At 38.0% G+C, this 25,624-nt stretch overlaps 3 protein-coding genes and 1 non-coding gene across 13 annotated transcripts; 2 read left to right on the top strand and 2 right to left on the bottom strand.

Moving 5' to 3' along the window:
• The first annotated feature begins 3,542 nt into the window (after nucleotides 1–3,542).
• On the top strand, nucleotides 3,543–10,416 carry LOC131326369 (uncharacterized). Its single transcript, XM_058359127.1, has 3 exons — nucleotides 3,543–4,184; nucleotides 7,356–7,523; nucleotides 8,405–10,416. Exons 1-3 carry the CDS (start codon nucleotides 3,648–3,650, stop codon nucleotides 10,121–10,123), a joined length of 2,424 nt encoding a protein of 807 aa, XP_058215110.1. The 5' UTR covers nucleotides 3,543–3,647; the 3' UTR covers nucleotides 10,124–10,416.
• LOC131326370 (dolichyl-diphosphooligosaccharide--protein glycosyltransferase subunit 4A) lies at nucleotides 7,255–14,734 on the bottom strand. 9 transcript variants are annotated; one of them, XR_009199987.1, is made up of 4 exons: nucleotides 14,602–14,717; nucleotides 12,572–12,667; nucleotides 10,868–11,036; nucleotides 7,255–7,583 (listed from the first exon to the last, which is right to left on the bottom strand). XR_009199987.1 is itself a non-coding variant. In XM_058359129.1 (4 exons), the coding sequence occupies exons 2-3, from the start codon at nucleotides 12,602–12,604 to the stop codon at nucleotides 10,923–10,925; spliced, it is 147 nt and encodes a 48-aa protein (XP_058215112.1). In that variant the 5' UTR covers nucleotides 12,605–12,667; nucleotides 14,602–14,720; the 3' UTR covers nucleotides 7,255–7,583; nucleotides 10,921–10,922. The 9 variants fall into 9 exon arrangements, 6 of the variants coding, with proteins under 6 accessions (XP_058215112.1, XP_058215111.1, XP_058215115.1 ...); XR_009199986.1 differs by having other exon boundaries at nucleotides 7,255–7,560; nucleotides 14,602–14,716; XM_058359129.1 differs by having other exon boundaries at nucleotides 10,921–11,036; nucleotides 14,602–14,720.
• Nucleotides 14,735–15,466: 732 nt separating this feature from the next.
• TRNAH-GUG (transfer RNA histidin (anticodon GUG)) lies at nucleotides 15,467–15,538 on the bottom strand. The gene has a single exon. It is a non-coding gene; the product is annotated as a tRNA-His (tRNA).
• A 2,255-nt stretch (nucleotides 15,539–17,793) lies between these two features.
• LOC131326368 (kinetochore-associated protein KNL-2 homolog) lies at nucleotides 17,794–25,434 on the top strand. 2 transcript variants are annotated; one of them, XM_058359126.1, is made up of 10 exons: nucleotides 17,794–17,984; nucleotides 18,062–18,147; nucleotides 18,795–18,939; nucleotides 20,209–20,341; nucleotides 20,452–20,957; nucleotides 21,041–21,226; nucleotides 22,185–22,266; nucleotides 22,594–22,652; nucleotides 23,145–23,199; nucleotides 24,431–25,434. In XM_058359126.1, the coding sequence occupies exons 1-10, from the start codon at nucleotides 17,901–17,903 to the stop codon at nucleotides 24,472–24,474; spliced, it is 1,380 nt and encodes a 459-aa protein (XP_058215109.1). In that variant the 5' UTR covers nucleotides 17,794–17,900; the 3' UTR covers nucleotides 24,475–25,434. The 2 variants fall into 2 exon arrangements, with proteins under 2 accessions (XP_058215109.1, XP_058215108.1); XM_058359125.1 differs by having other exon boundaries at nucleotides 17,804–17,984; nucleotides 18,792–18,939.
• Nucleotides 25,435–25,624: the final 190 nt, after the last annotated feature.

Raw genomic sequence — 25,624 nt, 5'->3', positions numbered from 1 at the left:
TAAGGTTTAGTTAGAAAAAGACGAAAATTGGTTTTTGTTATTGAAAAGTTTCATCTTTTTCGTGCAGGATTTTGAAACTTCACGAGTTTAACCTCAGGCTTGAATGCTTGAAATTGACTTGCACATTCCACGAGCCGAGTCAAGCTTATCACAGTTACAAAATTCCAAATTTGACTCGAGATTGAAAATTTTATTATCAAAAAATTCTCAAGCTCGAGCCAAACTTAAACGCATATAATAATGAGTTGAGTATAGCCTGACCAATACTGTAGTCGGGTTTTTTTGGCTCGATTACCACCCCCATTTGGAAGCAAACCGGAATATTCCTGCACTACCAGCCGGAGCAAGATGCATGATCAAAAGACCGGCAGCGCACGTGGTAGTAAGCCCACCATGAGTTAGGTTCTTCCCCAACCACAAAATTTAATTGGGAACCCTTATTATTTCGCTTGTTTAATAAATTCACTCCAAACTAGTAAATAAAATATTTAGTTTCAGTAAAAGAAAAGTCTAAATTAATAAACCCCATAATCTAATATTTCATTCTTAACATTTTGTTTGATGGGGTCATATAAGAATATTTTATCCAAGAAAAGACGTGCAATTTTTGAGGAAAAAAAAAATGAACTACTTCCTTGCATACTTTTTTCAATTTCTTTGAACTGAATTAAAGATCTAATTGAGTTTTCTAATGTGGTGCGAAGAAATTGAAAAAATTATGCACGGAAATACTTTATTTTATTGTTAAAAAATCGCACATTCTTTTCGTAGAAGACAATTATTTAGGAACGGAGGAAGTAGTTACTTTCTGGAAATTATATTCTAATGGGGCGTCGCCATACCGACAAACAGATGAAATATTGTCAATTAGGCGTGAGTCGCAACACTCGGGTTCAGGTCTTGTCCCTGCATGTTGCAATCTACCCTTTCTCTACCACCTATTATTGTTCATTTGTTCCTCTAAAAAATGGGGGTTGAGGATAACACACCACTATTTCCAAAGAACTGTAGGAAGAAGCCGTAAATGACCAAAACAGAACGAGAAAAAGTTATTTAAGATGAACCTACAATATTGAAAACCGGATTGTGAACCCCATTGTACGTTTATTGCGATAATTAAGATGAATCTGCAATGAAAATCGGACCGTGAAAGTAGAAAAGAGGGGAAAAGAAACCACATATAAGAAGTCGGAAATCTCCTCTAGTGGAGGCAACTGTAGACACCGTCCAACAAATATGAGAATTACACTGTTTAATTGATTAGGATGATGAATACTATTTCCATACAAAAATGCTTTTTGTTATTGAAAAATTCCAGCTTTTTTCTGCAGGATTTTGAAACTTCACGAGTTTAAGCTCAAGCTTGAGATTGATTTGCACATTTCACGAGCCGAGTTAAGTTTATCGCAATCAAAAAATTCCATATGTAAGTTGAGATTGAAAATTTTATTCTCAAAAATTCTCAAGCTTGAGCCAAGCTCGAACGTATATAATAATAAGTTGAGCCTAGCTTGAGCAATACTGTAGTCAGCTTTTTTGGCTCGATTACCACCCCTATTTGGAAGCAAACAGGTGTTTGGTTGTTCGGTCATTGAAGAGTCTTAAAGCCTCTGAATGCAAAATTTGAATTACTTTTTAATTAATTAATTTTTGCCCAAAAATATTACTCCATTTAGGCTCTGTTTGTTTCGATGTAAACTGCTTTACAACGTAAAATGTTTTCTCTGTAAATTATTTTTTCAAAAAACAAAATTTAAACTTTTATTTTTTGGTGTTTGATTGGCATATGAAAAATATTTTAGAAATCACAAAATAGTGTAGAGAGGGGGGCTTAACGGTGGAATTTAATTTTGGAGAGAGAGAGAGAGAGAGAGAGAGAGAGGAAATTGAATATGAGTAAGGACTGACGATCGAGGAAACTGAGCTGTGAGAATTGCAGTAGAAAGCAGCCGGTTCATTTCAAAAAATAACGTACGGAAGATTTAAGGGTAAGTCATTTTCATTCAATTAATGAAACATATTTTCCATGTAAAACGTTTTCCTCATTTTTTATACAACCAAACACCAAAAAATAGATAAAAACAATTTACGTCCAAACAAACAAGCCTTAAATCTAATGACCCAAACCGGGATATTCTTGCACTATACCTGCCGGAGCAAGTGGCAGTAAACCCACCATGTCCATGAGTTGGGTTCTTCCCCAGCCACAAAATTTTGGAACTCTCATATTTCGCTTGTTTAATAAATTCACTCCAAACTAGCAAATAAAATATTTATAGTTTCAGTAAAAGAAAATTCTAAATTAACCCCAGAATCCAATATTTCATTCTTACCATTTTGTTTAATGGGGTCATATAAGAACATTTAATCCAAGAATTTGAGAGATAGAAGAAGTATTATGGTTACTTTCTGAAAATTATTATCTTAATGGGGTGTCTCCACCCAGGACCGGCTCTGAAATTTATGGAGCCTAAAACGAACATTTTCAAATGAACCCTCAAGTCTCAATATACTTAGCATAGTTAAAAATACATTGGGGGGGGACCCGCTACGCATACAAGAAGTTATGAGCAGATTCTGGATCCATCTCGGCTCCCACAAATATGATCGGAGCCGCTTTGGGGTCCGCATAAAAAATCAGTTCAACCCAATATCGGTAAGAGCATTTACGAAACGTCCAACTTTACTTCAAATTCAAATTTGGCCTGAATTCTGAAACAAAGTTGAACGTTTTATAAATGTCTTTATTGATATCAAATGGAGCTAATTTTTCACAAGAACCCTAAACAACATATTTTGACCAAAATAAATGACTTCAATTATCTTTGTGAAACCTAAAATGGGTTCAAAAATGCATTGTGTGCACTGTCTGTGCACAACTTATTGTACTCGTACACTTTCCGGAAAAAAAATAATTACACACGGAACTCATTACACTCTGTTTGAGAGCATAACTACTACAACCTACGGTACAAAATTGGGACCCCCCAGCTTGACCCAGCCTCAATAGTTATATCAAAAATTGAATTTTCGTGTATAAAATAGAAGGTCATAGACATTTTAACTTATAAATTATTGACATAATCCAAGCCGTTCTTTTTTAGAAAACAAAATTTAATTTTCGATATGTCTATCGATGTCCGATCAAGTTGATTTTTTTACGTGAATAAGTTACTCTGCGGGCACTACAAGATAAACGGTTCGTATTACCACAATGAATGCACAGTAGAGCCCACAAACGGCGGTGGCGGAAACCCCATAGTTTTCGCCTCATCCGGACAAAACTTATTCTCAAAACAAATTCGAGATTACACACAAGAGGAAGACTTCCCAATTGACTACACCTTAATTTTTTTCTTCATTACTGATACTGACAACACCCTATGACTAATATGCAGATACATATTGTTTCATCATCAGTAAAAAAATTTCTTTCATCTTTCTCACATTTTCCTTCTTAATTATTTTTCCGTTTCTTTCTAGAAGTTTCAAACAGAGTCAAAAATTTGTCCTCTCTTTGCCTATAAAAGCCTGTTCATTCCCTGCTTCTAACTTCATCCAAAAATCACTCTCTTCCCCTACACAAGCCACTTTCATTCCCCCCCTGCTTCTTCTACTGCAGTGGAAGAGCTTATCTCTTTCCGGCAATGACAGCGGAGGAGGACCGAGTCTGGGCCATCTGGCGGACCCGCCTGGGCTCGGCCTTTCGGACCGCCCTGGCATGCGCCATGGTAGGTTGCGCCACCCTCTACGGCCCCGAACCCCTCCGCACCCAACTCCCATTTCCGGCCTTCGCTTACGTGACCGCCATACTGATCGTGTCGGAGGCGACACTTGGCGACTCTGTAAAGGGATGCTGGCACGCCCTGTTGGCGACCGCCCAGGTGCTGCCAGCGTCCGTAGTGAGCCTCTGGCTCATCGGACCCGAACACTTCTCCCCGGCCGTCGCAGCCGCCGCCGTGGCGGCGGGGGCGTTCATGGTGGCGGTGCCGGAGTGGTCCCACTTGATGACCAAGAGGATTGCGTTTGGACAGATTGTGATTGTGTATGTTGGGGCTGTGGTGTACGGTAAGGAGGCTGGGGATGTGATGCACCCGATCCATGTGGCGGCTTGTACGGCTCTCGGGGCATTGGCTTCGGTATTGGCTATGCTGTTGCCGTACCCTCGTCTAGCTTACGCAGAGGTAATACTTGCATGCATGCGTGATCTCGGGTGCTTGTTTTTCCACCTATTATAAGACCGAATCCATTCAATTTCTAAAAAGAGAATAAATTTTTTACACCGTCGGTGTAAACATTTGTTTGGCGACGTGACGCAATACAATTGATTTGGAGAAAACAAATGTGTACACCGGCGATGTAAAAAAATTATTCTCTTCTAAAAAAAGATTACTAATACTTAAATCGAGGATATGCTTGTTAGGGTGGAAGTATCTTTTTACTTAAATCCTAGAACATCTTTGTGGTGTACGGAAAGTTTTTATTTTGATTAGGGGCGGCTTCAAAATTTTAGTTCTAAGAGCATCTCCAACAAGAGAGATCAAAAGTGGAGATGTCAAATTATTTTGAAGGCTTATGTGGCAATTTGACATCTTCAATTTGGCATCAAGCTCTCTCTCTCTCCAACCCTTAGAGCATCTCCAACAAAAGAGGTCAAAAATAGAGATGTCAAATTATTTTGAAGGCTTATATGGCAATTTAACCTCTTCAATTTGACATCAAGTTACCCCTTTCCAACCCCTATGTCAAATTATTTTGAAAGCTTATGGTCAATTTTTGAAAATTGGCAGTCTAGATGGTTGATGTCAAAGTTGACATATTGGGACTTCCCTTCAAAGCCACGTCACCTCCCTTCAAAGCCATGTCACTTTTGGCATGATAGAAGGCATCATGATTGGATGGTGACTTAATGCCAAAACTAGCTGTTTGATTGTCCACCTTAGTTTTGACATCTCCCGTTGGAGATGCTTGGAGATGCTCTAACAGTGACGAAGAATGCATAGAGTTCCGACAAAAAGTTTATACAAAAGGTACTCTGACTTGATGGTATCCTATTTCTTAAAAACTCCAACTTTGCATACATCAGGTTTGAAATTTTTTTTGGTGAGATTTATTTTAGTTTTGTTGATCACCTAATGGATTTACAATTTTTGACAAAATACATCATGGGTGGAGTTTATTTCACCATTGCATTGAGGAGAATTCACATTGTGCTCAACATATTGTCACCAAATTTGATCACTATAACGTTATCACTATTGCATACTAGGCATCTAGGTACATGCAATGCGCATCAAATCGTGGCATCATGTCGTGTAAAAGATGAAAAGAGAAAATTCTTGAATCAAGGTTCATCTGCACTGAAAACTGGAATGTGAAGGTAGAAAAGAGGGGAGAAGGAACTGTAAACTTTGTATTTTTCCATTCATACTTTTACAGTTTTACAGAGATGGGGGTACAAATTTTATGGCTATGATCATGGTTGACCCTTGATTGGAGGGATTTTACAATAATGTTTATTCCTAAAATCTCGATAATTAGTTCCTTAATCTACTACTCACGTCAACAGGAACTTTGGGTGACAATTCTTTTGTTTCTTAATTTAATGGCAGTTTCTTTGGGCAGGTGAAGGGGTAATTTGAAAGCATATTAGAAAATGTGAGTCAGCCTCAAAACTTACGTTTCACACCGAAGAGTGTTTCCTATCATAACGGATATGGAAGGTTTCACTTTTGCACTAGAGAAAGAAATCAAAAAAAAAAAAAAGTAGTCATCCAAATTCACATATTTGACAAGTTTTGTGGGTCAGTTGTTTTTTTCTCGGTTTATTCTTTTCCTCCTTGCACAAGAAAGTTTAATTTGAGAAACTTGGTGGGTTCCAAATCCCCAAATAAGTACAACTGTATTTTTTAAAAAGGCAATTTCAAGTTCAAAAATCATGTATTTACGCAAATAATTTTTCTAACAATATAGATCTTGTTTGATAGATCTTATTGAGATTTTTTAAACGGTGCAAAAAAAATTATTTTTTATTTACTTTATTTTGGAGTTTGAAAATGTAAAATAAACTATTCATTTTTTAAGAAAGTTTATGAAACGGGGAGATAAATCTATGGAGCATTGATATAGAGGGCCAGTGGCGGAGCCTTTTTTAATTATTTATTGTTATATTTTTATTTGAATCAAACAGTTATTGTTTTTTTTATATAGCTTTAGTCAACTCGCACGATTACGCATATATATATTGACGAAATTTTAATAACTAAGAAGTATGGTGAATATTGTGGCCTACTTCAATGGTCAAAGCTCCCCTTATGAGAAAATTAGCCATAAAGATGGTAAAATAGTTTTCATTTAGGGGAATGACGTCAGCAAAATAGTTTTCAGTGTAGGTCATTCAACTTGTTGCGTTTGTTAAACATAATGCCAAAACATATTTAGGCATTTTTACAATATTTTAGGTATACTTTCTTATAATAGGGTTTTAGTGGTTTAGGCACTTTCATATATAACGTACCCTAGGATTTTAGGCACTTCCACAGGGTATCCTAAGATTTTAGGCACTTTCATAGATATATTTGTCCTTACATTTGATTGCAAAGGTACTTGTCCTAGAGCTCAAAAAATATAAATTTAAGAGATATTTGGCTAAGTCTCCTTTTTTTTATCATCTTACAATATTTTTGCTTCAATTTTGGACCATAAATTTAAAGCAAGACGCACATTATTCGATCAAATACCTATCAAAAAACGAATGACCTGCTTGAGGTGTTACAAAAACAAGCCCCAAGAAATGAATGTTTCTGACATCAAAGTATAAATCCGGCATAATCTTTGTGAAAAGTGAGTAATGTTAACCCACTATTTATGCGGATGAACAAAATAGTGGTCCAAAACTTGAAAAAGGCCCCTTTCTAATGATGTAACACACAAGCGACATAGAAGAGTATCGAATATTCGAGTTTCACAGGAAAATAGGCTATATGAGTTTCACAGAAAGATAGACTATATAAAACAAAGCATCAAGTCATGGGTCGGTACCCTTTGACTATCACCGGAGTTTTTGTTTCGTAATGCTCCCACCGGTGCATAGTTCTGACTTTGCCACTTTCCATAAGAGGACCTTCCTCCAAAATGTTGTTTAAATTTTAGGCAACCAAACAGAACCAAGAATGATATCTTTTTTTTTTCTCCTCTACTTCTATATATATATATAGTGTTTATTTTCACATTTTTTCTTTTTTCTTTTTCATGTCATAGTAATCTAAATATCCAAATAAAAAATTCTAGCTGGACACCAGAAATGTCCCATCCATGAGCAGTAATTGATTGTCATCATTCCATGATTGTTACAGGTAAACAAACTGAGTAGATTGTACACTCAAAATGCATCAGAAAGGATTAGCCTCCTAATGAAGGCATTCTCTGCACAAAATACCACAATTGCGTTGGAGACAGTATCGCAAGCCAAGCCCTTGCAAGAAACAGGAGCCAAGCTTCTTCAGAGTATCAAACTCAGACAGGTAAAGATCAAAAACCATCATCTTCAGTTCTCCCTACCTTCTCATTCCAAAAATTCTCAGCTGAAAATACACTTCTCGACAATGATATTTTCTTTCAGAAAGCCATTGAGAGTAGCAAGAATAATGAATTTGGTGATTTTCGGTTTGTTTCATACTAAATTACACACTCTTTTTGGAAAACATACAAAAGAAGTCCATACCTACTTATTGGCTGTATAAAGTAGTAGATAGAAAGAAAGCTTGTAAGGAATCCTATTAAAACCAAGAAATACTGACTGGCCTGCCATTCACACTAGAATACTACAAAACAAGATATACTACAAAACGACGGTATTGAGAACAGTTGGGATTGAGCAACGTTTGCATTTTTTTTTCCAGATGTTTTGACCCATTAACGATTTTCGGATTTTCCTAATGATGGGATTTCTGGGTATTTGATACCACGTGACGGCATGACCAACCTGTGAGAAATCTCACATTACAGGAAAAACTTAATCAGTGCTCCTAGAATACAAACCCAAGGGACTCTGCACCATACATTGACATGGAGCCAACCATAAAGTATGCAGAGTCCACACACTTGTGGTGGAGAGCCCTTTGGGGCAACACCCAAAGAGCGGTCCATGATCCCTCCACTTTATGATAGTAGAGACTACATAGTTGAGTTAGCAGGAGATAAGGTTAATTAAGATGGTATTTTATTGGCTGATGCCAAGCAAGTACTATGATGCCATTGTTGCAATCAATATTCGTTCAGAATCCCAGATGGTGTCCCATATGTATCAGTTCTCCTGGTTTCAGTTGTAAATTCTCTTGAAAATCCTTTTGACTCCAGTAAAACTAGCAGAGGCTAAAAAAAGCACAAATTTCATTCTGAACAGGAAAGTGTGCAATGGGAGAGACATCAAATCAGGCCAAAGCCCCACTTCAGAAAGCCAGGAGATAGATTGCAAGACATTGAAATTCAGATAAGAGGAATGGAAATGGCACTAACTTGTTGCTCTTCCTTTCCTATTACCTTCATTGATGAAGAGCTCCAAAAGATTTTACTAGCAGTGGAAGGGCAAATTGGCCAAAAACTAGAGCAAGTCAAGTGTATTCCCACACTTCTCGATGCATCAACAGCTCCGGAGCCGACAAAGGGAGAGCTTTTCAACAAATTCCTTGATTCCCTTAAAGTCATAGATCCAAACAGTGGAAACCAAACAACATTTTTTTTCTTCCTTTCTTGTATAGAACTTCTCCTAGATGACTCAACCATCACTCAACAAAATCCAACACGTATAGTCGAAAAATCAAAGGATGAAGAATCCAGAAATTCAGTACAAGAAGCCAAAAACATGTTCAAAAGGATCTGGCCAAAGAATGAAACACTACTTTTTGCATTCAAGTGTTCGATTTCTCTAGGCATTGCCGTTTTCTTCGGTTTGGAATTCAACAAGGAAAATGGATACTGGTCTGGCCTAACCATCGCTATCAGCTTTTCCGCCCAAAGACAAGCGACGTTTAGAGAAGCAAATGCTAGAGCACAAGGAACAGCATTGGGGTCAGTATATGGTGTTCTGGGTTGCTATTTCTTCAGCGAATGTCTGGAGTTAAGAATTTTAGCCCTTATACCTTGGATAGTTCTCACGACTTTTCTGAGGCATAGTAAAATGTACAGCCAAGCCGGTGGGGTTTCAACCGTTATAGGAGCCTTACTGATCCTAGGAAGGAAGAATTACGGCCTTCCAGCTGAATTTGCCATTACCAGACTCACAGAGGCTTTCATTGGATTGTTTTGTTTCATCATAGTCGAACTTCTCTTGCAACCCACAAGAGCAGCAACTCTAGCGAAAAAACAACTATCTCAGAGCTTGGGTGCACTCCGAGAAGGTATCGGGCAAGTGGGACTTTCTCCCGACGAGAAAGACATGGATATCGTCTTTCTGACACTGAGAGAAAAGCAAGAGAAGCTAAAAGTTCATGTGAATCAATTAAAGAAGTTTGCTGGAGAATCCGAATTGGAGCCTAATTTCTGGTTCTTGCCCTTTCGGACTGCATGTTATAACAAGTTGCTCATGTCTATATCTAAGATGGTGGATCTTCAACTTTTCATGGCTGTTCAAATGGAGTCCTTAGTAGAAGAATCAAGGAGATGTGGAGTTGCTTGGAGAGATCTCCAAGAACGGATCAACAGTGACCTGGATCTTTTCAAGAAAGGTGTAAGTTCGTCTCTGCACTTCCTTGAAAAGATAACTTCGATCGAGTCCTTTTCTGTGTTTGAAAGAAAAGACAAGGAGGTATATGATGATCTTGAGTTGGGAAAATCATCACATGAAGATGTGTGCATTGTTGACTTGGAGAAGACTGCAAGTTTCTTCCTCTATCACTCAAACGAAGTAAGTGAAAAGTTATGGGCTAATAAAGAAGGTGAGGAGAGAAGAGCGAGCCAAATGGCTCTTCACCAAAGTGCCGTACGGTTTTGCATCAGTGGCTTAATGAAGGAAACAAAAGAGATTGAGAAAGGAATAAAAGAATTGGTTCAGTGGGAGAATCCTTCAACTCGCATGAATTTCTACGATATTTCTCGTAAAATCCGTGTTTTGTTTCCTGAGTAAATTTAGCAACACTGCCTCTCATGGATTCGGTGAGCTACCAAGCACAACGCATCAGTGATGAACTTGCCAGCACCCTGGTGAGAGCTGGCTGTCTGGGGACAGGTTAAAGCAGGCCTACTGGGCTTAATCTCATGAGATTAGATGAAAGGTGGATAACAATAAAACCATGCCGAAGATGGCTGCTATTAGAAAACCGTATAATCTTGTGATACTGACCCCAAAGTGTAAAATTTTGTCCTAACCTATTTTTCAATGTGATTGTAGTGCTGAAAATGATCATAGATTTTCTTTCAGTAAGAGCCAGAGGTGCGGAAGTGGGTTCAAAAAAGGAACGGAACACAAATTAAGAAACGTGAAAATGTATCTATTCTGCTCAAAGTAAATTGTGCAGTTAAAAGTTAGCTAACTCCAGATTCGAACAAAAAGAAACCAGCCTGCAAGGCAGTAGACATCTCACAATGACATGGCAGAGTGTGTCTAGCGCGCGTGCCCATGCACTCATACATATATGCATATTTACATATATTATGTGTCCGTGTCCATGTACATGAATATATATGTTTCTGTGTGCATATGAGTGGGTATATATATATCTACACACAGAGGCCAGAGAGAGAAGGATCGATGGAAGTCTTTGACATGTACATATATCAATATGACATGTCCTTTTAAATTAGGTTATTGACTTCAGTTGCAGACAGAGGATTAAGCAAAACAAAAAAATCCATCTGTGAAACTGCTTACATAGCAAAACAGAAATGGCATGGCATCCCCACCAGCAAAGACCAAAACGTTACCCTCAGTTGCCTTCATATTTTGGATCAGCCACCACGTAATGATATGCAATCACCAAAGCAAAAACAAATATGCCGAGAAAATTAGCAAAGAAGCCAAGGTCTTGATCGTCAATCATCTGAAGCAACCTTGCAAGTAGAGTAAAAGCTATTAGGACCGTCATTCAGAGAACGCATAACAATACAAAAGACACAATTGAAACTAACTTGCATCAAAGGAATTGCTTCGTTGGGTTACTTATGGTACAACAAGATCCATAAGGATACCAAAGCAATTCATCAGATTGATAGATCTAGCCAATGACTAGACGTAATTCTGAAACAAGGAATAAACAGGATACGGCCCAAATGGTCAAATGAGCGTTTCTTAATAGGTAATAAAATCATATCTCAGAAAATTGCACCAATTGACTAGACGTAATTCTGAAACAAGGAATAAACAGGATATGGGCCAAATGGTCAAATGAGCATTTCTTAATAAGTAATAAAATCATATCTCAGAATTGCACCAATGATATGGGTCAAATGGTCAACAGAGCATTTGTCCGTCATATCTCAGAAATTGCACCAATTAGAAGGCGATTCATATAATGCCAAACCAAGAAAGAGAAATCCCTGTCAAGGCACATTTAAGAACGTGTTGGGAGGGAATATGTATTCACTTTGTTAAGGTCTAAACCCACACAACAAGAAGGACTCCCACTTTCATGGGCTGAACCACCATCTACTATGGCGGTGCCAAACCCTCACTTATCCAATTCTTTCAGTAACTTAATTCTTATTAGACCAAAAACCAAAGCAGAAACAAAGGGCAAGGACAAACCCTCGTATCCTAACAAACAATCCACTTATACAAACCAGAAGCATCACAGCAACTGCACACTGCACCAGCTTGCAACTACAACACTAACAATCACAGCCAAACAAACGAGATTATGATGTCTAAAACATTTACTTGACAAGCCCCAAACATTGTTGGTGGGAATTCTTTGCAATAGACACACTCAGAGAGATTACACACAAACTCACAGCTCATGATTTATTTAATCAAATAAAAAACTCTTGCACAATTTCAAACTCACACGCTTTCACCCTCTCACACAAAGCTTACAACACTCAACCTTCTTGACCATGTGTGTGCATCTCTGTAATTAGTTTAACACAACCACACACCACACATCCCCCCCCCCCCCCCCCCCCCCCCCTCCCCCCTATTGTTGGTGGGAATTCTTTGCAACAGATACACTCAGAGAGATTACACACAAACTCACAGCTCATGGTTTATTTAATCAAATAAAAAAACTTTTGCACAATTTCAAACTCACACAAAGCCCTAACCCAACCCCTTCCCCCCCCCCCGCCCCCCCCCCTCCCTTTCCAATCCTAACTCCCTCTCTGCCTCTCAGATCTCACAGACACAAAATACATACCACATGCAAAGCTTATCATTCACAACAAACATCACCAAGATCCCTATTACGAACTAAGGGAACAATTTGTCTCCAAGAAGCCAAGCAAGCTCTCAAATTGTTCTCAATTGTCCTTATAACCTACGACATCCATTTCTGTGCTGAGAACTTTTGGATTTCTTTCACTTCAAATATCATAGCCTGTTGCAAAATGCTAGGATCAACAGCATCTTTGGGAGACTTGCCCCTTGCATTCTGATTAGCCCACTCCTTCTCATGAGCAAAGTCAGACACAGTCCTATAGATACCACATTTGCTCATCAAGTGTTGCCACACTTGACCTAAAAAAGGGCAGTCAAAAAAATAAGTGGTTGTGCACCTTAATGCCCCCTGAACACAGCACAGAACTAACATCAGACGCTACTCCCCAAGAAGTCAATCTATCCCTTATAGCCAATCTACCTTGCAAACCAGCCAAAGTATAAAAGACCAACTAGGGATATGGTGGGAAGGCCAAACCACAGGATCTAAAATTTGCACCACCTTAGGATTTGAATATGTCTGTACTTTTTTTATTTTATGAGCCATCCTTTCCTATTTAATGGCCCCTACTTTCCTATTTCATTCGTCTACACAAATAGATCTCCCTATAGAGGATTTTTTCCACAATTTCAACTTGTACCCAAAATGTTACCATATGATCACCATTTCTTTCAATTATTTCCCTCACTGTTTGCAACATTGATAGAAAGCACTTTCCATATTTAGTGAAAAAGAATTGAAGCAAGTATAGTTGACATTTGTAACACATAAAACCCAATACTAGTGCCAAACAGCCAGAGAGGTGCGACAATACGAATTTTGGGTGTCTGTATATTCCTTTGTAGTTTGTACTATTATACAAGGCATGCATTATATCAAAATTTGCATGAGGCAACAGAGGGTCTCAGGAGGATAGTGAATAGGCTCTTTCTTGGCAACTCCAAGAAGAAAATCCGGGTTCTGCACCTGCCCACTTTGGTTTTCGGAAGAAAAATAAGGCAAGACAAAATTTTACACGATAGTATGCTTTAATCTGCAACAAAAGGGGATGAAAAACATATGCCATGAACAGAACTAATTGACTATCGGAAAAATCTATCATACTAAGAAAAACTACAATGCTATCTCCCATACAATAATGACATGAATATATGTCATACATAGAGATGGTGGTACTAGTTTTGGGTGCTTGGTAGTGTGCAATCACACCTTGCAACAGGTAATAATGGCCGTTAATTAACAAATAATGTGTGTTAAGAATTTAAGATGGCCTTAAATACCATATGCAGGGCATAATCCTCTGGTCATAAGTAAACCTTCATCATAAAAAGCGAGAAAAACCACACCACCTCTCCCACCGCAATTCTCCGTACAAATGCTTCAGCCATCTAGGTTTATGAATCATGATAGATTCCTCGGGGTTCATAGTAAGTTCCGAAATTATTACTCTTATTTTCATGACGCACCTCATGCTAGTCAGTCCATGGTCCTTCCTAGACATGTTGCACTGAGTTCTCTGAACCCATATGATTCGGCCATTTGGAATCATGTTAGATTCCTCCACGTTCATAGAAAGTTCCTAAATTCTCACTCTATATTTTGTGGCGCTCTGATGCTAGTCAGTCCAAAGTCCTTCCTAGACATCTTATACTCTGTTCTCTAAGCACATACGCTCCGGCCATTAGGATTCATGATAGATTCCTCCAGGTGCATAGTGAGTTCCAAAAATTTTGATCTTATTCTTATGACGCATATCATGCCAGTCAGTCCATAGTCCTTCCTAGACATGTTGTCCTCAGTTCTCTGAGCCCAGCATACGAATACCCATTGTCCAATTTACAAAAACTACATCACTTATAATAACGCATACAAATGTCTACGCTTTATATACAAATACGCACACGCAACCGTTTGAGTAATTGCATGAGTGATTGAGAGTGGCCATTTCCACGAGCATGTACTGCAGGAAATTCAACCACCAAAGAACCACAATCCACACATTGAGTCAACCGCTTAATCGCACCATACGCACTGCTTTAAAAGCAAGAAACTTTCAAATGTTTCATGCTATATCTCTATTCAATCACGCCACAATTACACAGGAAAACAAAAAAGAATATATCACTCTTCAGTTGGAAAAGAGATCCCTGAAACCCTAGAAAGAAAAAACAAGAACAACAAACCATATGAATTCAAGTGATGTGTGGAAACCCTAGGCGATTGAACGACTTACGTTTGACCTGCTGCGATTGGCAGATACACTCTGGCTTTCGAGTCTTCTGAATCAGTATCTAAATTCTGAAGCGAGACCGACTATGGGTTCATTCTTTTTATCCCTTCTTTTTAACTTAGGGTCCGTTTGTTTAATGTAAAATATTTTTTTTAATTTTAAATTTTTATTTTTCTATATATGATTGGAGGTTTGCACATAAAAGCACTTTTCTTACCGCGGAAAATGTTTTCCAACTTATTGTCAAACCAAACAAAGAAAAATAAGTAAAATATTTTGCGTCCAAACAAACGAAGCTTTAAACAAAAAATTATGAAAAATAAAAAATATCAAAATAAATTTCACACTTATAATTTAAAAAGGACATAACCAATATATATGTTACTAACTCAGTTGGTCAGGACTCTTGCATCTCATTAGAAGGTCAGTAGTTTGAGTCTCCCTAACTGCATGTGAGTGTTCTTCTCTTATAGTGTTTTTCCCTTTCTTTATGGAAAAATGACAGCCCATGACGTGTTTTGATAGTTAATACTCTCCAAGAACATGCTGAGAATATTTGTTAATGCTGAAATTATCTTTTGACAGGTATTAATTATCAAAACATGTCATGAGCCGTCATTTCCCCTTTCTTTATTTGTTTCTACCCAATCCTATAATGGGTTTATTTCTTGCACTGGTTGAGTTGTTGGGTTTAGTTATCTCGTGAACTCTTAAAATTGATGTAGTATCCGGGGTTTGTGCTCTTTACTTCATATCTAAATGATTTACTCTATCAATTAAAAAGAGAGAGGGGGTGAGTGATGGAAAACGGAGAAACGGCGTCGTTTCGTGGGAGAGAGGAAAGATATGGAAAAAAGGGGGTGTGATGTGTGGCTGCTGGGATTCGAGCCCAGGTCTCCACGGCCACAACGTGGAATTCTTACCACTAAACTACAGCCACCGATGTTAAGCTCTCAAAACAATTTATTTATACAGTAGTAATGTGTAGCTTTTTCACATTTCAAATCCCTGATGTTTTTGTCAAGTGCCATTCTCCTCCCCGAACCTATCAATTGCTCGAATTTGTTTCCTAATAGGAGTATATAAATATGTGTTGATGTTGTCATCTTTGTTCCAACATTCTCTAGAAAAGTTATTTTATTTATATAAATGCGCACCCATTTTGAAGTTAACAATTATTGTACTCTTGATTTGTTTTTTTCTTTAGCAAACCTTTTGTAAATTTTTTGAATTCGTAACTTTTCACTTTTTTCCAGGCAAATCGTTAAACTCAGAAGAAAACTTTTATGTGTGCAGACTTACGTGCACATATTATAACTCGGGTATCGTCCAGTGCATGAGGCTTCTCACTATTTTAAAAGACCACAAAATATAATATGTTCTGTAGGTCTTATTGTTAACCAAAATAGGAAAAATTGAAAAATAAAAAGTCAAAAAACTATTCTCTCCCCCTACTTCTGGCTTTTGTTTTGTTCTCTAAACTCAAAAACCAAAAATGTATTCTAGGAGAATCCATGTTGGAGTGAGATGGCCAAACACCTAAAAGCTACAAACGAGGACATCAAAATGGAAAATAGAGGGCCCCCAAACAAGGTATAAACAAGCATCATAAATGTTTGGAATGCAATAGACATGATTTGTAAATTGGAGAACAAATTGACATTTACTAATACTTTGGGGACCATCAATACTTTGGTGGCCAAACACCTAAAAGCTACAAATGAGGACATGAAAATGGAAAAAAGAGGGCTCCCAAATTAAGATTGTAATCGTTTGGAATGCAATAGACGTGATTTGTAAATTAGAGAACAAATTGATATTTACTAGTAATATTTTGGAGACCATCCGTACTCGTATATAAACAAACATTTTGTGCATACCAGAGCTTGTACACCAAGCAAAAGACATTTTATCGACCCAACAGTCCATTTTTTTATTTTACCTACTCAAATCTTTCTTATTAATTGGGGGGCCACTGATTTTGTTACTCTCTTTTTTGTTAACGCCATTCCCGTGCAAGTGTATTTTTGCACCCCATGCAAGTGTATTTTTGTGCAAAAATATACTTGCAAGGGGGTGACGTTAACAAAAAAAAAAGAGTGACAAAATCATTTCCCTAATTCAGAGGGAAAAAGAAGAAGTTCACAACCCCTTCCCATTTGGACTGCACCATACAGTGCAGGTGCTTTGGGTTTTATCTTGGGCCATCTTTGGATCATGTGAATTACCACACATATGCAAAAAAATTAACTTCATCTGACATCACAAAACTCTCGTAAAAACTATTGTGTAAAATACAAACTTTAAAACGAACAAAGAATAGTTTTTAATTGTTGCCATTTTCTTTTAACATGTGTTTATATCTGGATCTTATTAACCGTTAGACAAAGTTTTTTCCTTTTGCATAATTTCACATGATTCTCAAGTTGAACAGTTCGAATCATTTAAATAGGTTTCAGATGAACCAAAAATACTTGGATTGCACCAATGAAAATGGTTGAGAAACCAATTCTTTCAATGTGATTTGACTTCTCCACAGTTAGGATTTCAATGGTAGCAGCGACTCCTTGCAATCTTGAATGTCCGAAAGTAAATTTTTTTTTTAGCGGCAGTCTAAAAGTATTTTCTAATGGTTTATATTTTTCTAGAAGACAATATTAAGTTTTGTAAAAAATAAATTTGAACCATGGTGTATTTCTGCTAAACTAAATGAACTACATGCTAATGACAATAGTCAAGTCCTTTCCGCCAAATAATATTTTAGTTAATTTATGTAAAAATCCGTGAAAACACGAGCATCCATTTAGTTTAGTAAAAAGACACAAGGTCCATTTAGTTTACCTGAAATGCACCCTAAACTATCGAGACAAAGGATTGAAATGCAACTGTTTTTGCGGTTCGGGTTCGAACTGCAATAAGCCCAGTCCCTCGATATTCCCGCTCTTTTTGGTTTCCCGCACACAACTGCCCGTAAACCGAGAAACTTTTTAGTGACGAGCGGATATCATGTGGTGTCTGTTTATGCATTCGGATCGTCTATTTTGATTTTGAACGGCTTGAATTTGAATAAAGAAAGAAGAGAAATGAAAGGAGAGAAAAAGTTTTAATTTAAGTCATCTAAAAGAGTATCGAACGGTTCGGAATGCTGAGCGGGCACCCCATGATTTATACGCTCGGCCGTAAAAAATTCTCGAAATTTCTCCCGCGAACCAGACCAGACTTGCCACACATAAATGCCCTAGGGGTAAAAAAAAAAACCAAAAACCCCAACTTCCAAGACGGACCGACGGTGCTCTACCCCCATGGCCACCGCCTCTGCATCCAACGCCGACGACTCCGCCGCCAACAATGCTCCACCGTTGTCGTCGTCTTACTTTCGAAAGACAGTAAGTCAGATTCCTCTAAAGCCACTATCGAATCGTGAGCAGTAAGATAAATATGTTCTCTTGTGTTTTTGAAAAAGGTTTGTTTGAGAGATTGGTGGTTGATCAAGTCTGAACAGGACTTCAAAGGGAAGCGACTTGCCGTTGCAGGACTGACCTCTCAAGAGTAAGTCTTTTTTCAGGCTTAGGTCTTTATTATTATAAAATAGTTGCCGCTATCTACTGGCGGACGCAGGATTTGTGTTTAGCAGGGCCTGATGATATCATGTGTATTTTCATATTGATAATAGAAAATATATTTTATAAGTATATATTGCTGCTCACGAGGTCCGGAGTAGAGATGGTACTATGTGTATGTCCATAGCCGCCAATTAATTTTATACATGCAACCTAAAATAAGATAACTTGAAATTTTGGGGATTTTTACCCCACAGAAATTTTGAGAAATATTTTTCACTCAAAGGACTTGCAGGGCTAATCCCATAGAAACTTTCCTAATTAAGCTAAAAATTAATATAATACGCGAGAGTAATAGGAGTTGCGCAGGGGCCCGGGTCCCCCCTCGCACCCCCTTGGGACCGTCACTGCCGCTATCTTGTTGGAGCATTATTAGTTGTAGTTGTTGTTTTCCGTGCAACGATCACTTAAAATTCTAGCCAATCACATTTTTATCACTGTAACGTATTAAAAAGTAATAATATCCTACGTTCTTGTTCCGACTTGCTATACCTTTTCTATTTAACAAGTTGTGTTGAAAAATCAACTGACATGAGAGTTCCTGATTTTCATAATGTGCTTTCTTTTGTGCAGCAGGAAACAAGCTGTGCGAGCGTTCACCTCTGCACCTATTCTTAACAGAAGTGACCCGTTAACTCTTGAAACAGTTGACGGGATATATGTTCTTATCGATAGCTGCTTAAACAAGGTTCGCACAGAAGAAAATGGATTTCCCTATGAGGTACGTAAACTGGTTTTGTTTATCCCAGTTGTCTGCAGGACATCAAGGCATCATATGGGGGTTGGAACTTGGAAGAATCCAAAAGAATCAAGATTCAGTTATGCATCAAGCAATAGTCAATTTTCTTTGTTACTGCAATGTGGACTTTAATGAGAAAGAATTGTCAACAGAAGGATGGATAATGCCTTAGCCTAAGAATACCAAATGGAGAATAGAAGAGTGGTGTTTCTTCGCTTTGCTCTGCATGCGTGAACGTCAAAACAGATTAAAGAAGGGAACAGGGTTAGAGGATCAGCCTCCCCCCAACTTTCCTCTTCTTAAGGGATTAATTAATACCTGCCATTGTGGCTTCCTTTAAACTTGCAAAACAACAAGATGTCATTAGGAGACAGTTGTGTCAAAATATTTGGACCTTCACCATAAAGTTGTAAGATGTAAAACCTCCCAAGCAAGACAGCCAAATCTAGGTCCATTTTATTTTGAAGGTTATTAGTGATGTGCAACTTTTGAAAATTGTTGTATGAAGAAACTGTGGAGTGGAAATTGGATATAAGATACTCATTGTAGGTTCAGCAGATAAGTGTGCTAACACTTTAGGATGGCACAGCTGTGCTGCAAGAAGGATGGTGATTGGGGAGCTTATCAATTAGGCAGTCTCGTTTGAAATACTGAAGCAATTTATGTCCTTTTTGTGTCACTTGAAATGCAAATTGAATTGACACTTTGTAGGCGTGGCTTGAAGATGAGTAATTTCTGAATGGAAAGTTGGAAACCTGAAATGGCAAAAGGCCAGTCTTGGGTTGCGGAGTCCTTAGTTGAAAAGGATATGTAGTGACACTTATGGGCTTTTCTGTAGTCCTACAGTTGCATTAACACTGGATTTGGGCATTTGCAAGTCTTGGGATTCCAGGTCATATATTTGTGTTTGTTGTTTCTTATTACTAGGTTTCAGCTGCTATAAAAGATAGCAGGTGGACTGATGAAACCCCCTACTTTATTTGTTTCACCTTACTGGCGTGCAAGAATTCATTCTGTATCCCTCTCTACTGGGTCATGTGCACATGCCATTGGGTTGAAAGTCGAAACACTATATTTCACATAGCTCAAGGCTTTATTAGATTAGCTACACAATGTAAGATGCGGCAAGTTTATTATTTCTTGCAGGTAGCGAAGCAAATTTTATGTTCCAGAAACATTTTGTTATTAGTACTGTGGTTGCATTAGTACATGCTAATTGAAGTTTTAACTTTTAGCTCTCAATCTGAACAGGTGTTCAGTCATTTTGTTTTTGGTTTCCCTACTAACTGGGAGGAGTATGCTGAGAATTGGTTGGAGAAAGAACGTAGCAATAAGGATGTTTCTTCAATCTTGGGTCGTGACAAGTTATCCACAGATTCAGGAAGTAACATATGAACCCTGACAAATTGTTCACTAGAGATTGGTTGTCAGAGAAAATTAACCTGAAGTTCTACCACCCTGTTTATTTTGCTGAAACTTTTGGTTCTGTTGCAGCTGCTGATGATATTAGTTGCGGAACTCCAAACAGAAACACAGCAGCTGTTAGTGAAGAAAGACATGGTACCAGTGACAACATGGATGTAAACTCAGAAGAAAAGGGACACCATAAACCCCAAGATGATATTAGTGACGGAACCCCAGACACAAACAAAGCAGCTTTTTGTGAAGAAAGGCATGGTACCAGTGACAAAAGGGATGTGAGCTCAGAAGAAAAGGGACACTATATACCCCAAGATGGTGCTTGTAACGACTCTTCACTTGAAGGACTTAGTCTGTCTGCAGGAAGAACGCTCAACCGTTCGTCAAGTAAAATGAAGAGTAAGCTGAAGGGTGACCCAAAATCTGTCAAGCCGGTAGAATATGAAGAAAATAGGTTGGCTTGTGGTTCATCGGGCAAAAATAATATGAGAAATGGTGCGATATGTGGAAAGAGAACATCAGGGCGTAGAAGCACTTCCATTCCATCTGCAGTTGGACTTCAGCCTACAGATTGTGAAACTGTAAGCAATTACGTGTTGTGTGACAGCGGTTTTCACCACAACTTCACGTTTGTTTGGCTAACACTGATGAAAAACATGAACAGGTGGGTGGAAACATTGCCCGTCAAGCTGGTAAGCAGAGCAAGAACACAAGCAAGACACTGAGGTCTTGTGTTGGACTTAGTGATGCGAACCAGATAGATGACTTAAAAATTGCAGGCAGCAAGAAAGAAACTAATGTTAAGGATGCAAGCAAATCTAGGGAGAAAACCAAAAGAAAATTGACATATGTTAGTAAGCTGTTCCCTGAAATTCTGCATCATCTGAATTGCTTTTTTCTCCTTGATATATGGATGCTAATCTTGCTAATGTGTGAATAAATGTATAGATGTATGTCTATGATTTGTTCTTTCTTTTAGCTTGATATCATGGCAATTGAACCATGCCTGTTAATAAACTTACATATTACTTAGATTGGAGATGCTAAAGAAAATGAGCCTCTACCTACGCATTTTTGCAACCTCAGTGCTTGGGTTGCATATGCTTTGCTAATTAACTTTCAGAGATCTTGCTTTGGCCCTCGAATTTGATTGAGGTTCCTCTGGATTTTAGTGGAGCGATTTGTATATTGACAGAGGTGCAATATCAGTACGCGTTTTGATGTAGGATGATCTTTGTTCTGAGGAGAAGCTTCCGACTAGGTGCAGATGATAAGAGGCTTCCAGTATTATCTCCGAAGCAACAAATAAATTGTGCCTGTGAATTGTACTAACTTCATTGGATGCGTTGCATAATTTTGCTAATTAACTTTACGAGAACATGGGTTGACTTTTGCATATTGGTTGAGAGCCTGTGCTAAGCTCAGCAAGTGATTCGAAAATAATGATGTGTCTACGATATAGGTGCAGCAGTTCTATTGGCTAAGCTATTACAATTATGAGATCTCTGAGCTTCGGATAGCTATTCTTGTTGGAAATTGATTTCTTAAGCCAAGTTATTATATTTGGAAAATGCTAACTAAAGCCCATTGGGCTTTGGATAATAGCAAAAATGTGTATTGATATCCGCTAACGTGTATTGTTATATTTGAAAGATGCATTGGAGTTCTAACTGTTTTGTTTGTTTTTTTTTTTTTTTTTTTTTGGTGTATTCTCCCGTTCCCAATGAACTCATGTTAGCTGGACCTATTATATTTTATGTTCCTTAATGTTTCTTGACTTTTTTCAAAATCTTCTTGTTTGCATTCAGGAAAGTCCGGTAACCAAGAGAGGAACTGAGAAAACAACATTTGTGTCTCCAGAATCTTCGAGTTTCAAAAGATCTAGATCAGGTAGGTTTGTGGTATAGTATATGATGACCTCCAGGGTCCTGTTTATTACTTATAACGCAGGCCTTTGTATCATATAGATCTCTCTCTCTCTCTCTCTCTCTGTATGTGGTTTCTAGTGTGTACATCCCTTTCGTTATTGTTTTCGAGTAGGAGGGGCATTTGGGTGCAAAAAGTTATATTCCAATTTGCTCTTCTTTTTGTGGTCCTAATATTCTTTGCAAGCATGTAACGATAAATTGTAATTTTTATTACCTTTGAACATACTAGACGATTTTGTTTTCAGTTTCATTCTTGCCTATTTACTCAGTGGTGTTGGATGTTTTGCAGGAAGACTACTTCTACCCACCCTAGAATTCTGGCGGAACCAATTGGTGATTTATGATGGGGTTTGTGACTTTTTTTCCTTCGCTTTACTTCATTGGTTTGATGGGACCCTAATTTCATGCAAACAGATGCCTGCCCTGACAATTCTGCACTTGTGCCATGCAAGCATGTGGCTTCCAAACTGTAAATCACTAGGGTACTAGTGTTTTTTGATGTAACCAACAATGTTCTATAATACCCTTCGCTTCTCCTGGTTTCTACTCAAAAGGAGTATTTTTCCAGCACATTCGTTGCCATTTACTTTGCGGAACTTTATTTTCTTCACAAGCTCTGAAGTCTAATCCAATCTCTTGAAGGGGCTACTTGGATCCATCTTCTTCAATTGGCTATATGTAAAGCCAATATCCTTGATTAATTCAAAGGGAATCATCTAGTTTTTGGCTGCCTAAGCATGTTACCTTTTTTTCAAACCAATTTGCCGCTTACTAGGATGGCATATTCCTAACTTTACTTACTCTCTGTTTCTTTTCACTTGCACTCTATGTGTTCTTCAGGATCATCAAATTACTGGAATTCAAGAAAGCCCTCGTGACGTAGAACCATCTAGAGGTTTGTTCCCTAAAAACATTTATTTCAAGCGAGAGATCAAAGACTTTGACTGGGCATCGTGATAGTTTTGTAGTGATATATGCATGGGAGTGTAATTTTGATTGAACCTACCATGGGTGGACCACTCATACATGAGGGGGAGAATGTTCTTATCAAATACTACCATAGCTTCTTAGTCTACAAGTCAATTGAATTGCAGAAAGGATTTTGTAAATCACATCTTCCATTGACGAATAAGGTTTCGTACTTTCCTTTTTTTCATTTCTTTTTGGGCAAAGAGAATATCTAAATGGTACAGCTCCAGTTTGTCCAAAAGTTGATGGATTTGTTCTTTTTGTAACAGAGTTATTTCCAAACATGCTTGCTTTTTTTACTTTTTCACTCAGGGCTGGCTTTGGGCATACGTCGATGATGTAGCCGCATCGGGCCCCTAATTTTTACTTATTTTTTGGGGCCCCTAAATATATATATGCACTTGTTTTATGTATATAGATATAAAATTAGTAGAAAAGTGTTATGCCCCTATTATAATAGAATTTCAATGCAGAAGGCCCAAAAAATAATGCTAAAAGATGTCATTATTAAAGTTTGGGGTTTAGATTGTATCTTAAGGATAGTATTTTTGTCTGAACCTCTTTAAAGAATGCAAACCCTGGCCTTCAGTTTTCCTTCTTTATACCGTTTTCAAGAATCCAAGTAACTGCTCAATTATTTGAAACAAATGAGTTTTTGTTTTCCAAATGCTTGGATCGCATATAGAATATTGTTGACTATATCAATTACAGATTAACAGTTTCCTCTGGAGAAAGAACCATCTCGAAGTTAAAGTTGATTGAATCTTACCTTCAGTCAACTATGTGGCAAGAAAGGTTGAATGGATTAGATATGCTCTCAATTGAAAAATATGGTGGCTAAACTTGATTATAAGAGCTTAATTACTACTTTTGCGGCTTGAACAATGCGAGAAGAGTGATGTTTGAGTAATGCATTTCAAATTAATGGAATGATTATCTAGTTTTTTTGTTATTATTGTTTTGAACACTTGTAGCATTTTCTTTAAATTTGTTTTAAAGTATTCGTGAGTTATATAAATGGCCTCATTTGAAAAAGTTTGCGTCGGGCCCTGGAAAACTCAGAGCCAGCCCTGTTTTCACCGTCTTGCAATATATAAGGCAACTATTGTTACCATTTCCACGAGAACTATTTTAAAGGTGGCTTTCTTTGTTGGCAGGGAGTAGATCTGAACCTCAAAGAATGCGAGGGAAGCTTCGATGAACGTAGTGGACAGCTCCTCTGAGAGACCCTCCTTGCCAGGCAAGTACAATTTGATAACGACCTTGTGGGGAACTTAGAGCTGTCATAAAACGCTTAAGAGTGTTATCATCTCTTTGAAAAGGAAAGATGAGCTATTGGGCGTAACACAATTAGAGGTCATCATCTCTTGACCACTTAGCAAGAAGACCTCTTTTGATGCCACCCTGTATTTAGGTTTTTCCTTGTGTGGGGAAGGAACAAAAGTGAGTTACATATCTTGGTGAATGGTATTGAAACTCAAAGTTATTCACCCACCTATTCAGACCCTGTGTTTGTACAAACTCTGCGATTGGGCAGTAACAAGATGAGTTGGATAGGACGCGACGAATGAACAGAACACTTCAGCGTAGAAGTTACCTGAATTCACAGAAAGAAAAACGGAAATGTATACCGCAAATGGAATGTGTTTCCCTGTTAGGCTGACTCTTGTTGTACGTTTGGCATTGGATGGTTCAACTAGGAGGAAATTGTTACTGTTGTCAATGCGATACTGTGGGAAATTATGTACAGCGTAAAAGTTGCGGGGAGAAGAAAGCAATTCTTTTTCACATTTTTACCCTACCTTTTGGTTTCATGAATTTTAACATGAAATGGTTTCCTCTTGTTGGCAGATTGATAAAGAGAGTGAAGATACTTCCGATGGATGAGTTTAAAATGGCCTATTTTTATCAGATTGCCCGTTTTGTGTACTTTTGTATAGCTAACTAGTTCTTTTGGGGTTCGGGGGCTGTTTTGTAAGTTACCGGATTCATGTACATAAAGCTTATCTAGTACAGGAATGGTCTTCAATTGCAGCATCAACTTGTCTTGCCAGTGATGATGCCCACATTGATGGTCCTTTTTAACTTTTTCCCAGATGTTACTATTGTCATTCCATTAGCCGCAATTTGCCATGCATCAGTGGTAGAGGGTTGTTTCATCGTTTTTTTCTTGTGTACAAGTCAGAATAGTACTTTGGAGATCTCCGAACTCCTGGCATGTAAGTATACCCTTGATGTCGCTAGGCTAAAGGCCTCCTAACCATTCAGAACCCCTTGCAACCCAATTTGCCTCATGACCACAACTGTAGTGTTGAAACCAATAATCCGCTCATGGATGCAGCTTGGAGAGG

The sequence above is a fragment of the Rhododendron vialii genome, chromosome 5a, assembly GCF_030253575.1.
Source record: "Rhododendron vialii isolate Sample 1 chromosome 5a, ASM3025357v1".
Taxonomy (NCBI): Eukaryota; Viridiplantae; Streptophyta; class Magnoliopsida; order Ericales; family Ericaceae; genus Rhododendron; species Rhododendron vialii.
The sequence above is the reverse complement of the archived record's forward strand: the minus strand, read 5'-3'. Positions and strand labels throughout refer to the sequence as shown.

Coding starts and splice junctions, on each gene's coding strand:
- LOC131326369 (XM_058359127.1), top strand. CDS start 3,648: ATGACAGCGGAGGAGGACCGAGTCTGGGCCATCTGGCGGACCCGCCTG. Junction 4,185..7,355: donor CTCGTCTAGCTTACGCAGAG/GTAATACTTGCA, acceptor TGATTGTTACAG/GTAAACAAACTGAGTAGATT. Junction 7,524..8,404: donor AGAGTATCAAACTCAGACAG/GTAAAGATCAAA, acceptor CATTCTGAACAG/GAAAGTGTGCAATGGGAGAG.
- LOC131326370 (XM_058359129.1), bottom strand. CDS start 12,604: ATGAGAAGGAGTGGGCTAATCAGAATGCAAGGG. Junction 11,037..12,571: donor GGCTAATCAGAATGCAAGGG/GCAAGTCTCCCA, acceptor AGGTTGCTTCAG/ATGATTGACGATCAAGACCT.
- LOC131326368 (XM_058359125.1), top strand. CDS start 17,901: ATGGCCACCGCCTCTGCATCCAACGCCGACGACTCCGCCGCCAACAAT. Junction 20,342..20,451: donor GTTATCCACAGATTCAGGAA/GTAACATATGAA, acceptor GTTCTGTTGCAG/CTGCTGATGATATTAGTTGC. Junction 20,958..21,040: donor AGCCTACAGATTGTGAAACT/GTAAGCAATTAC, acceptor AAACATGAACAG/GTGGGTGGAAACATTGCCCG.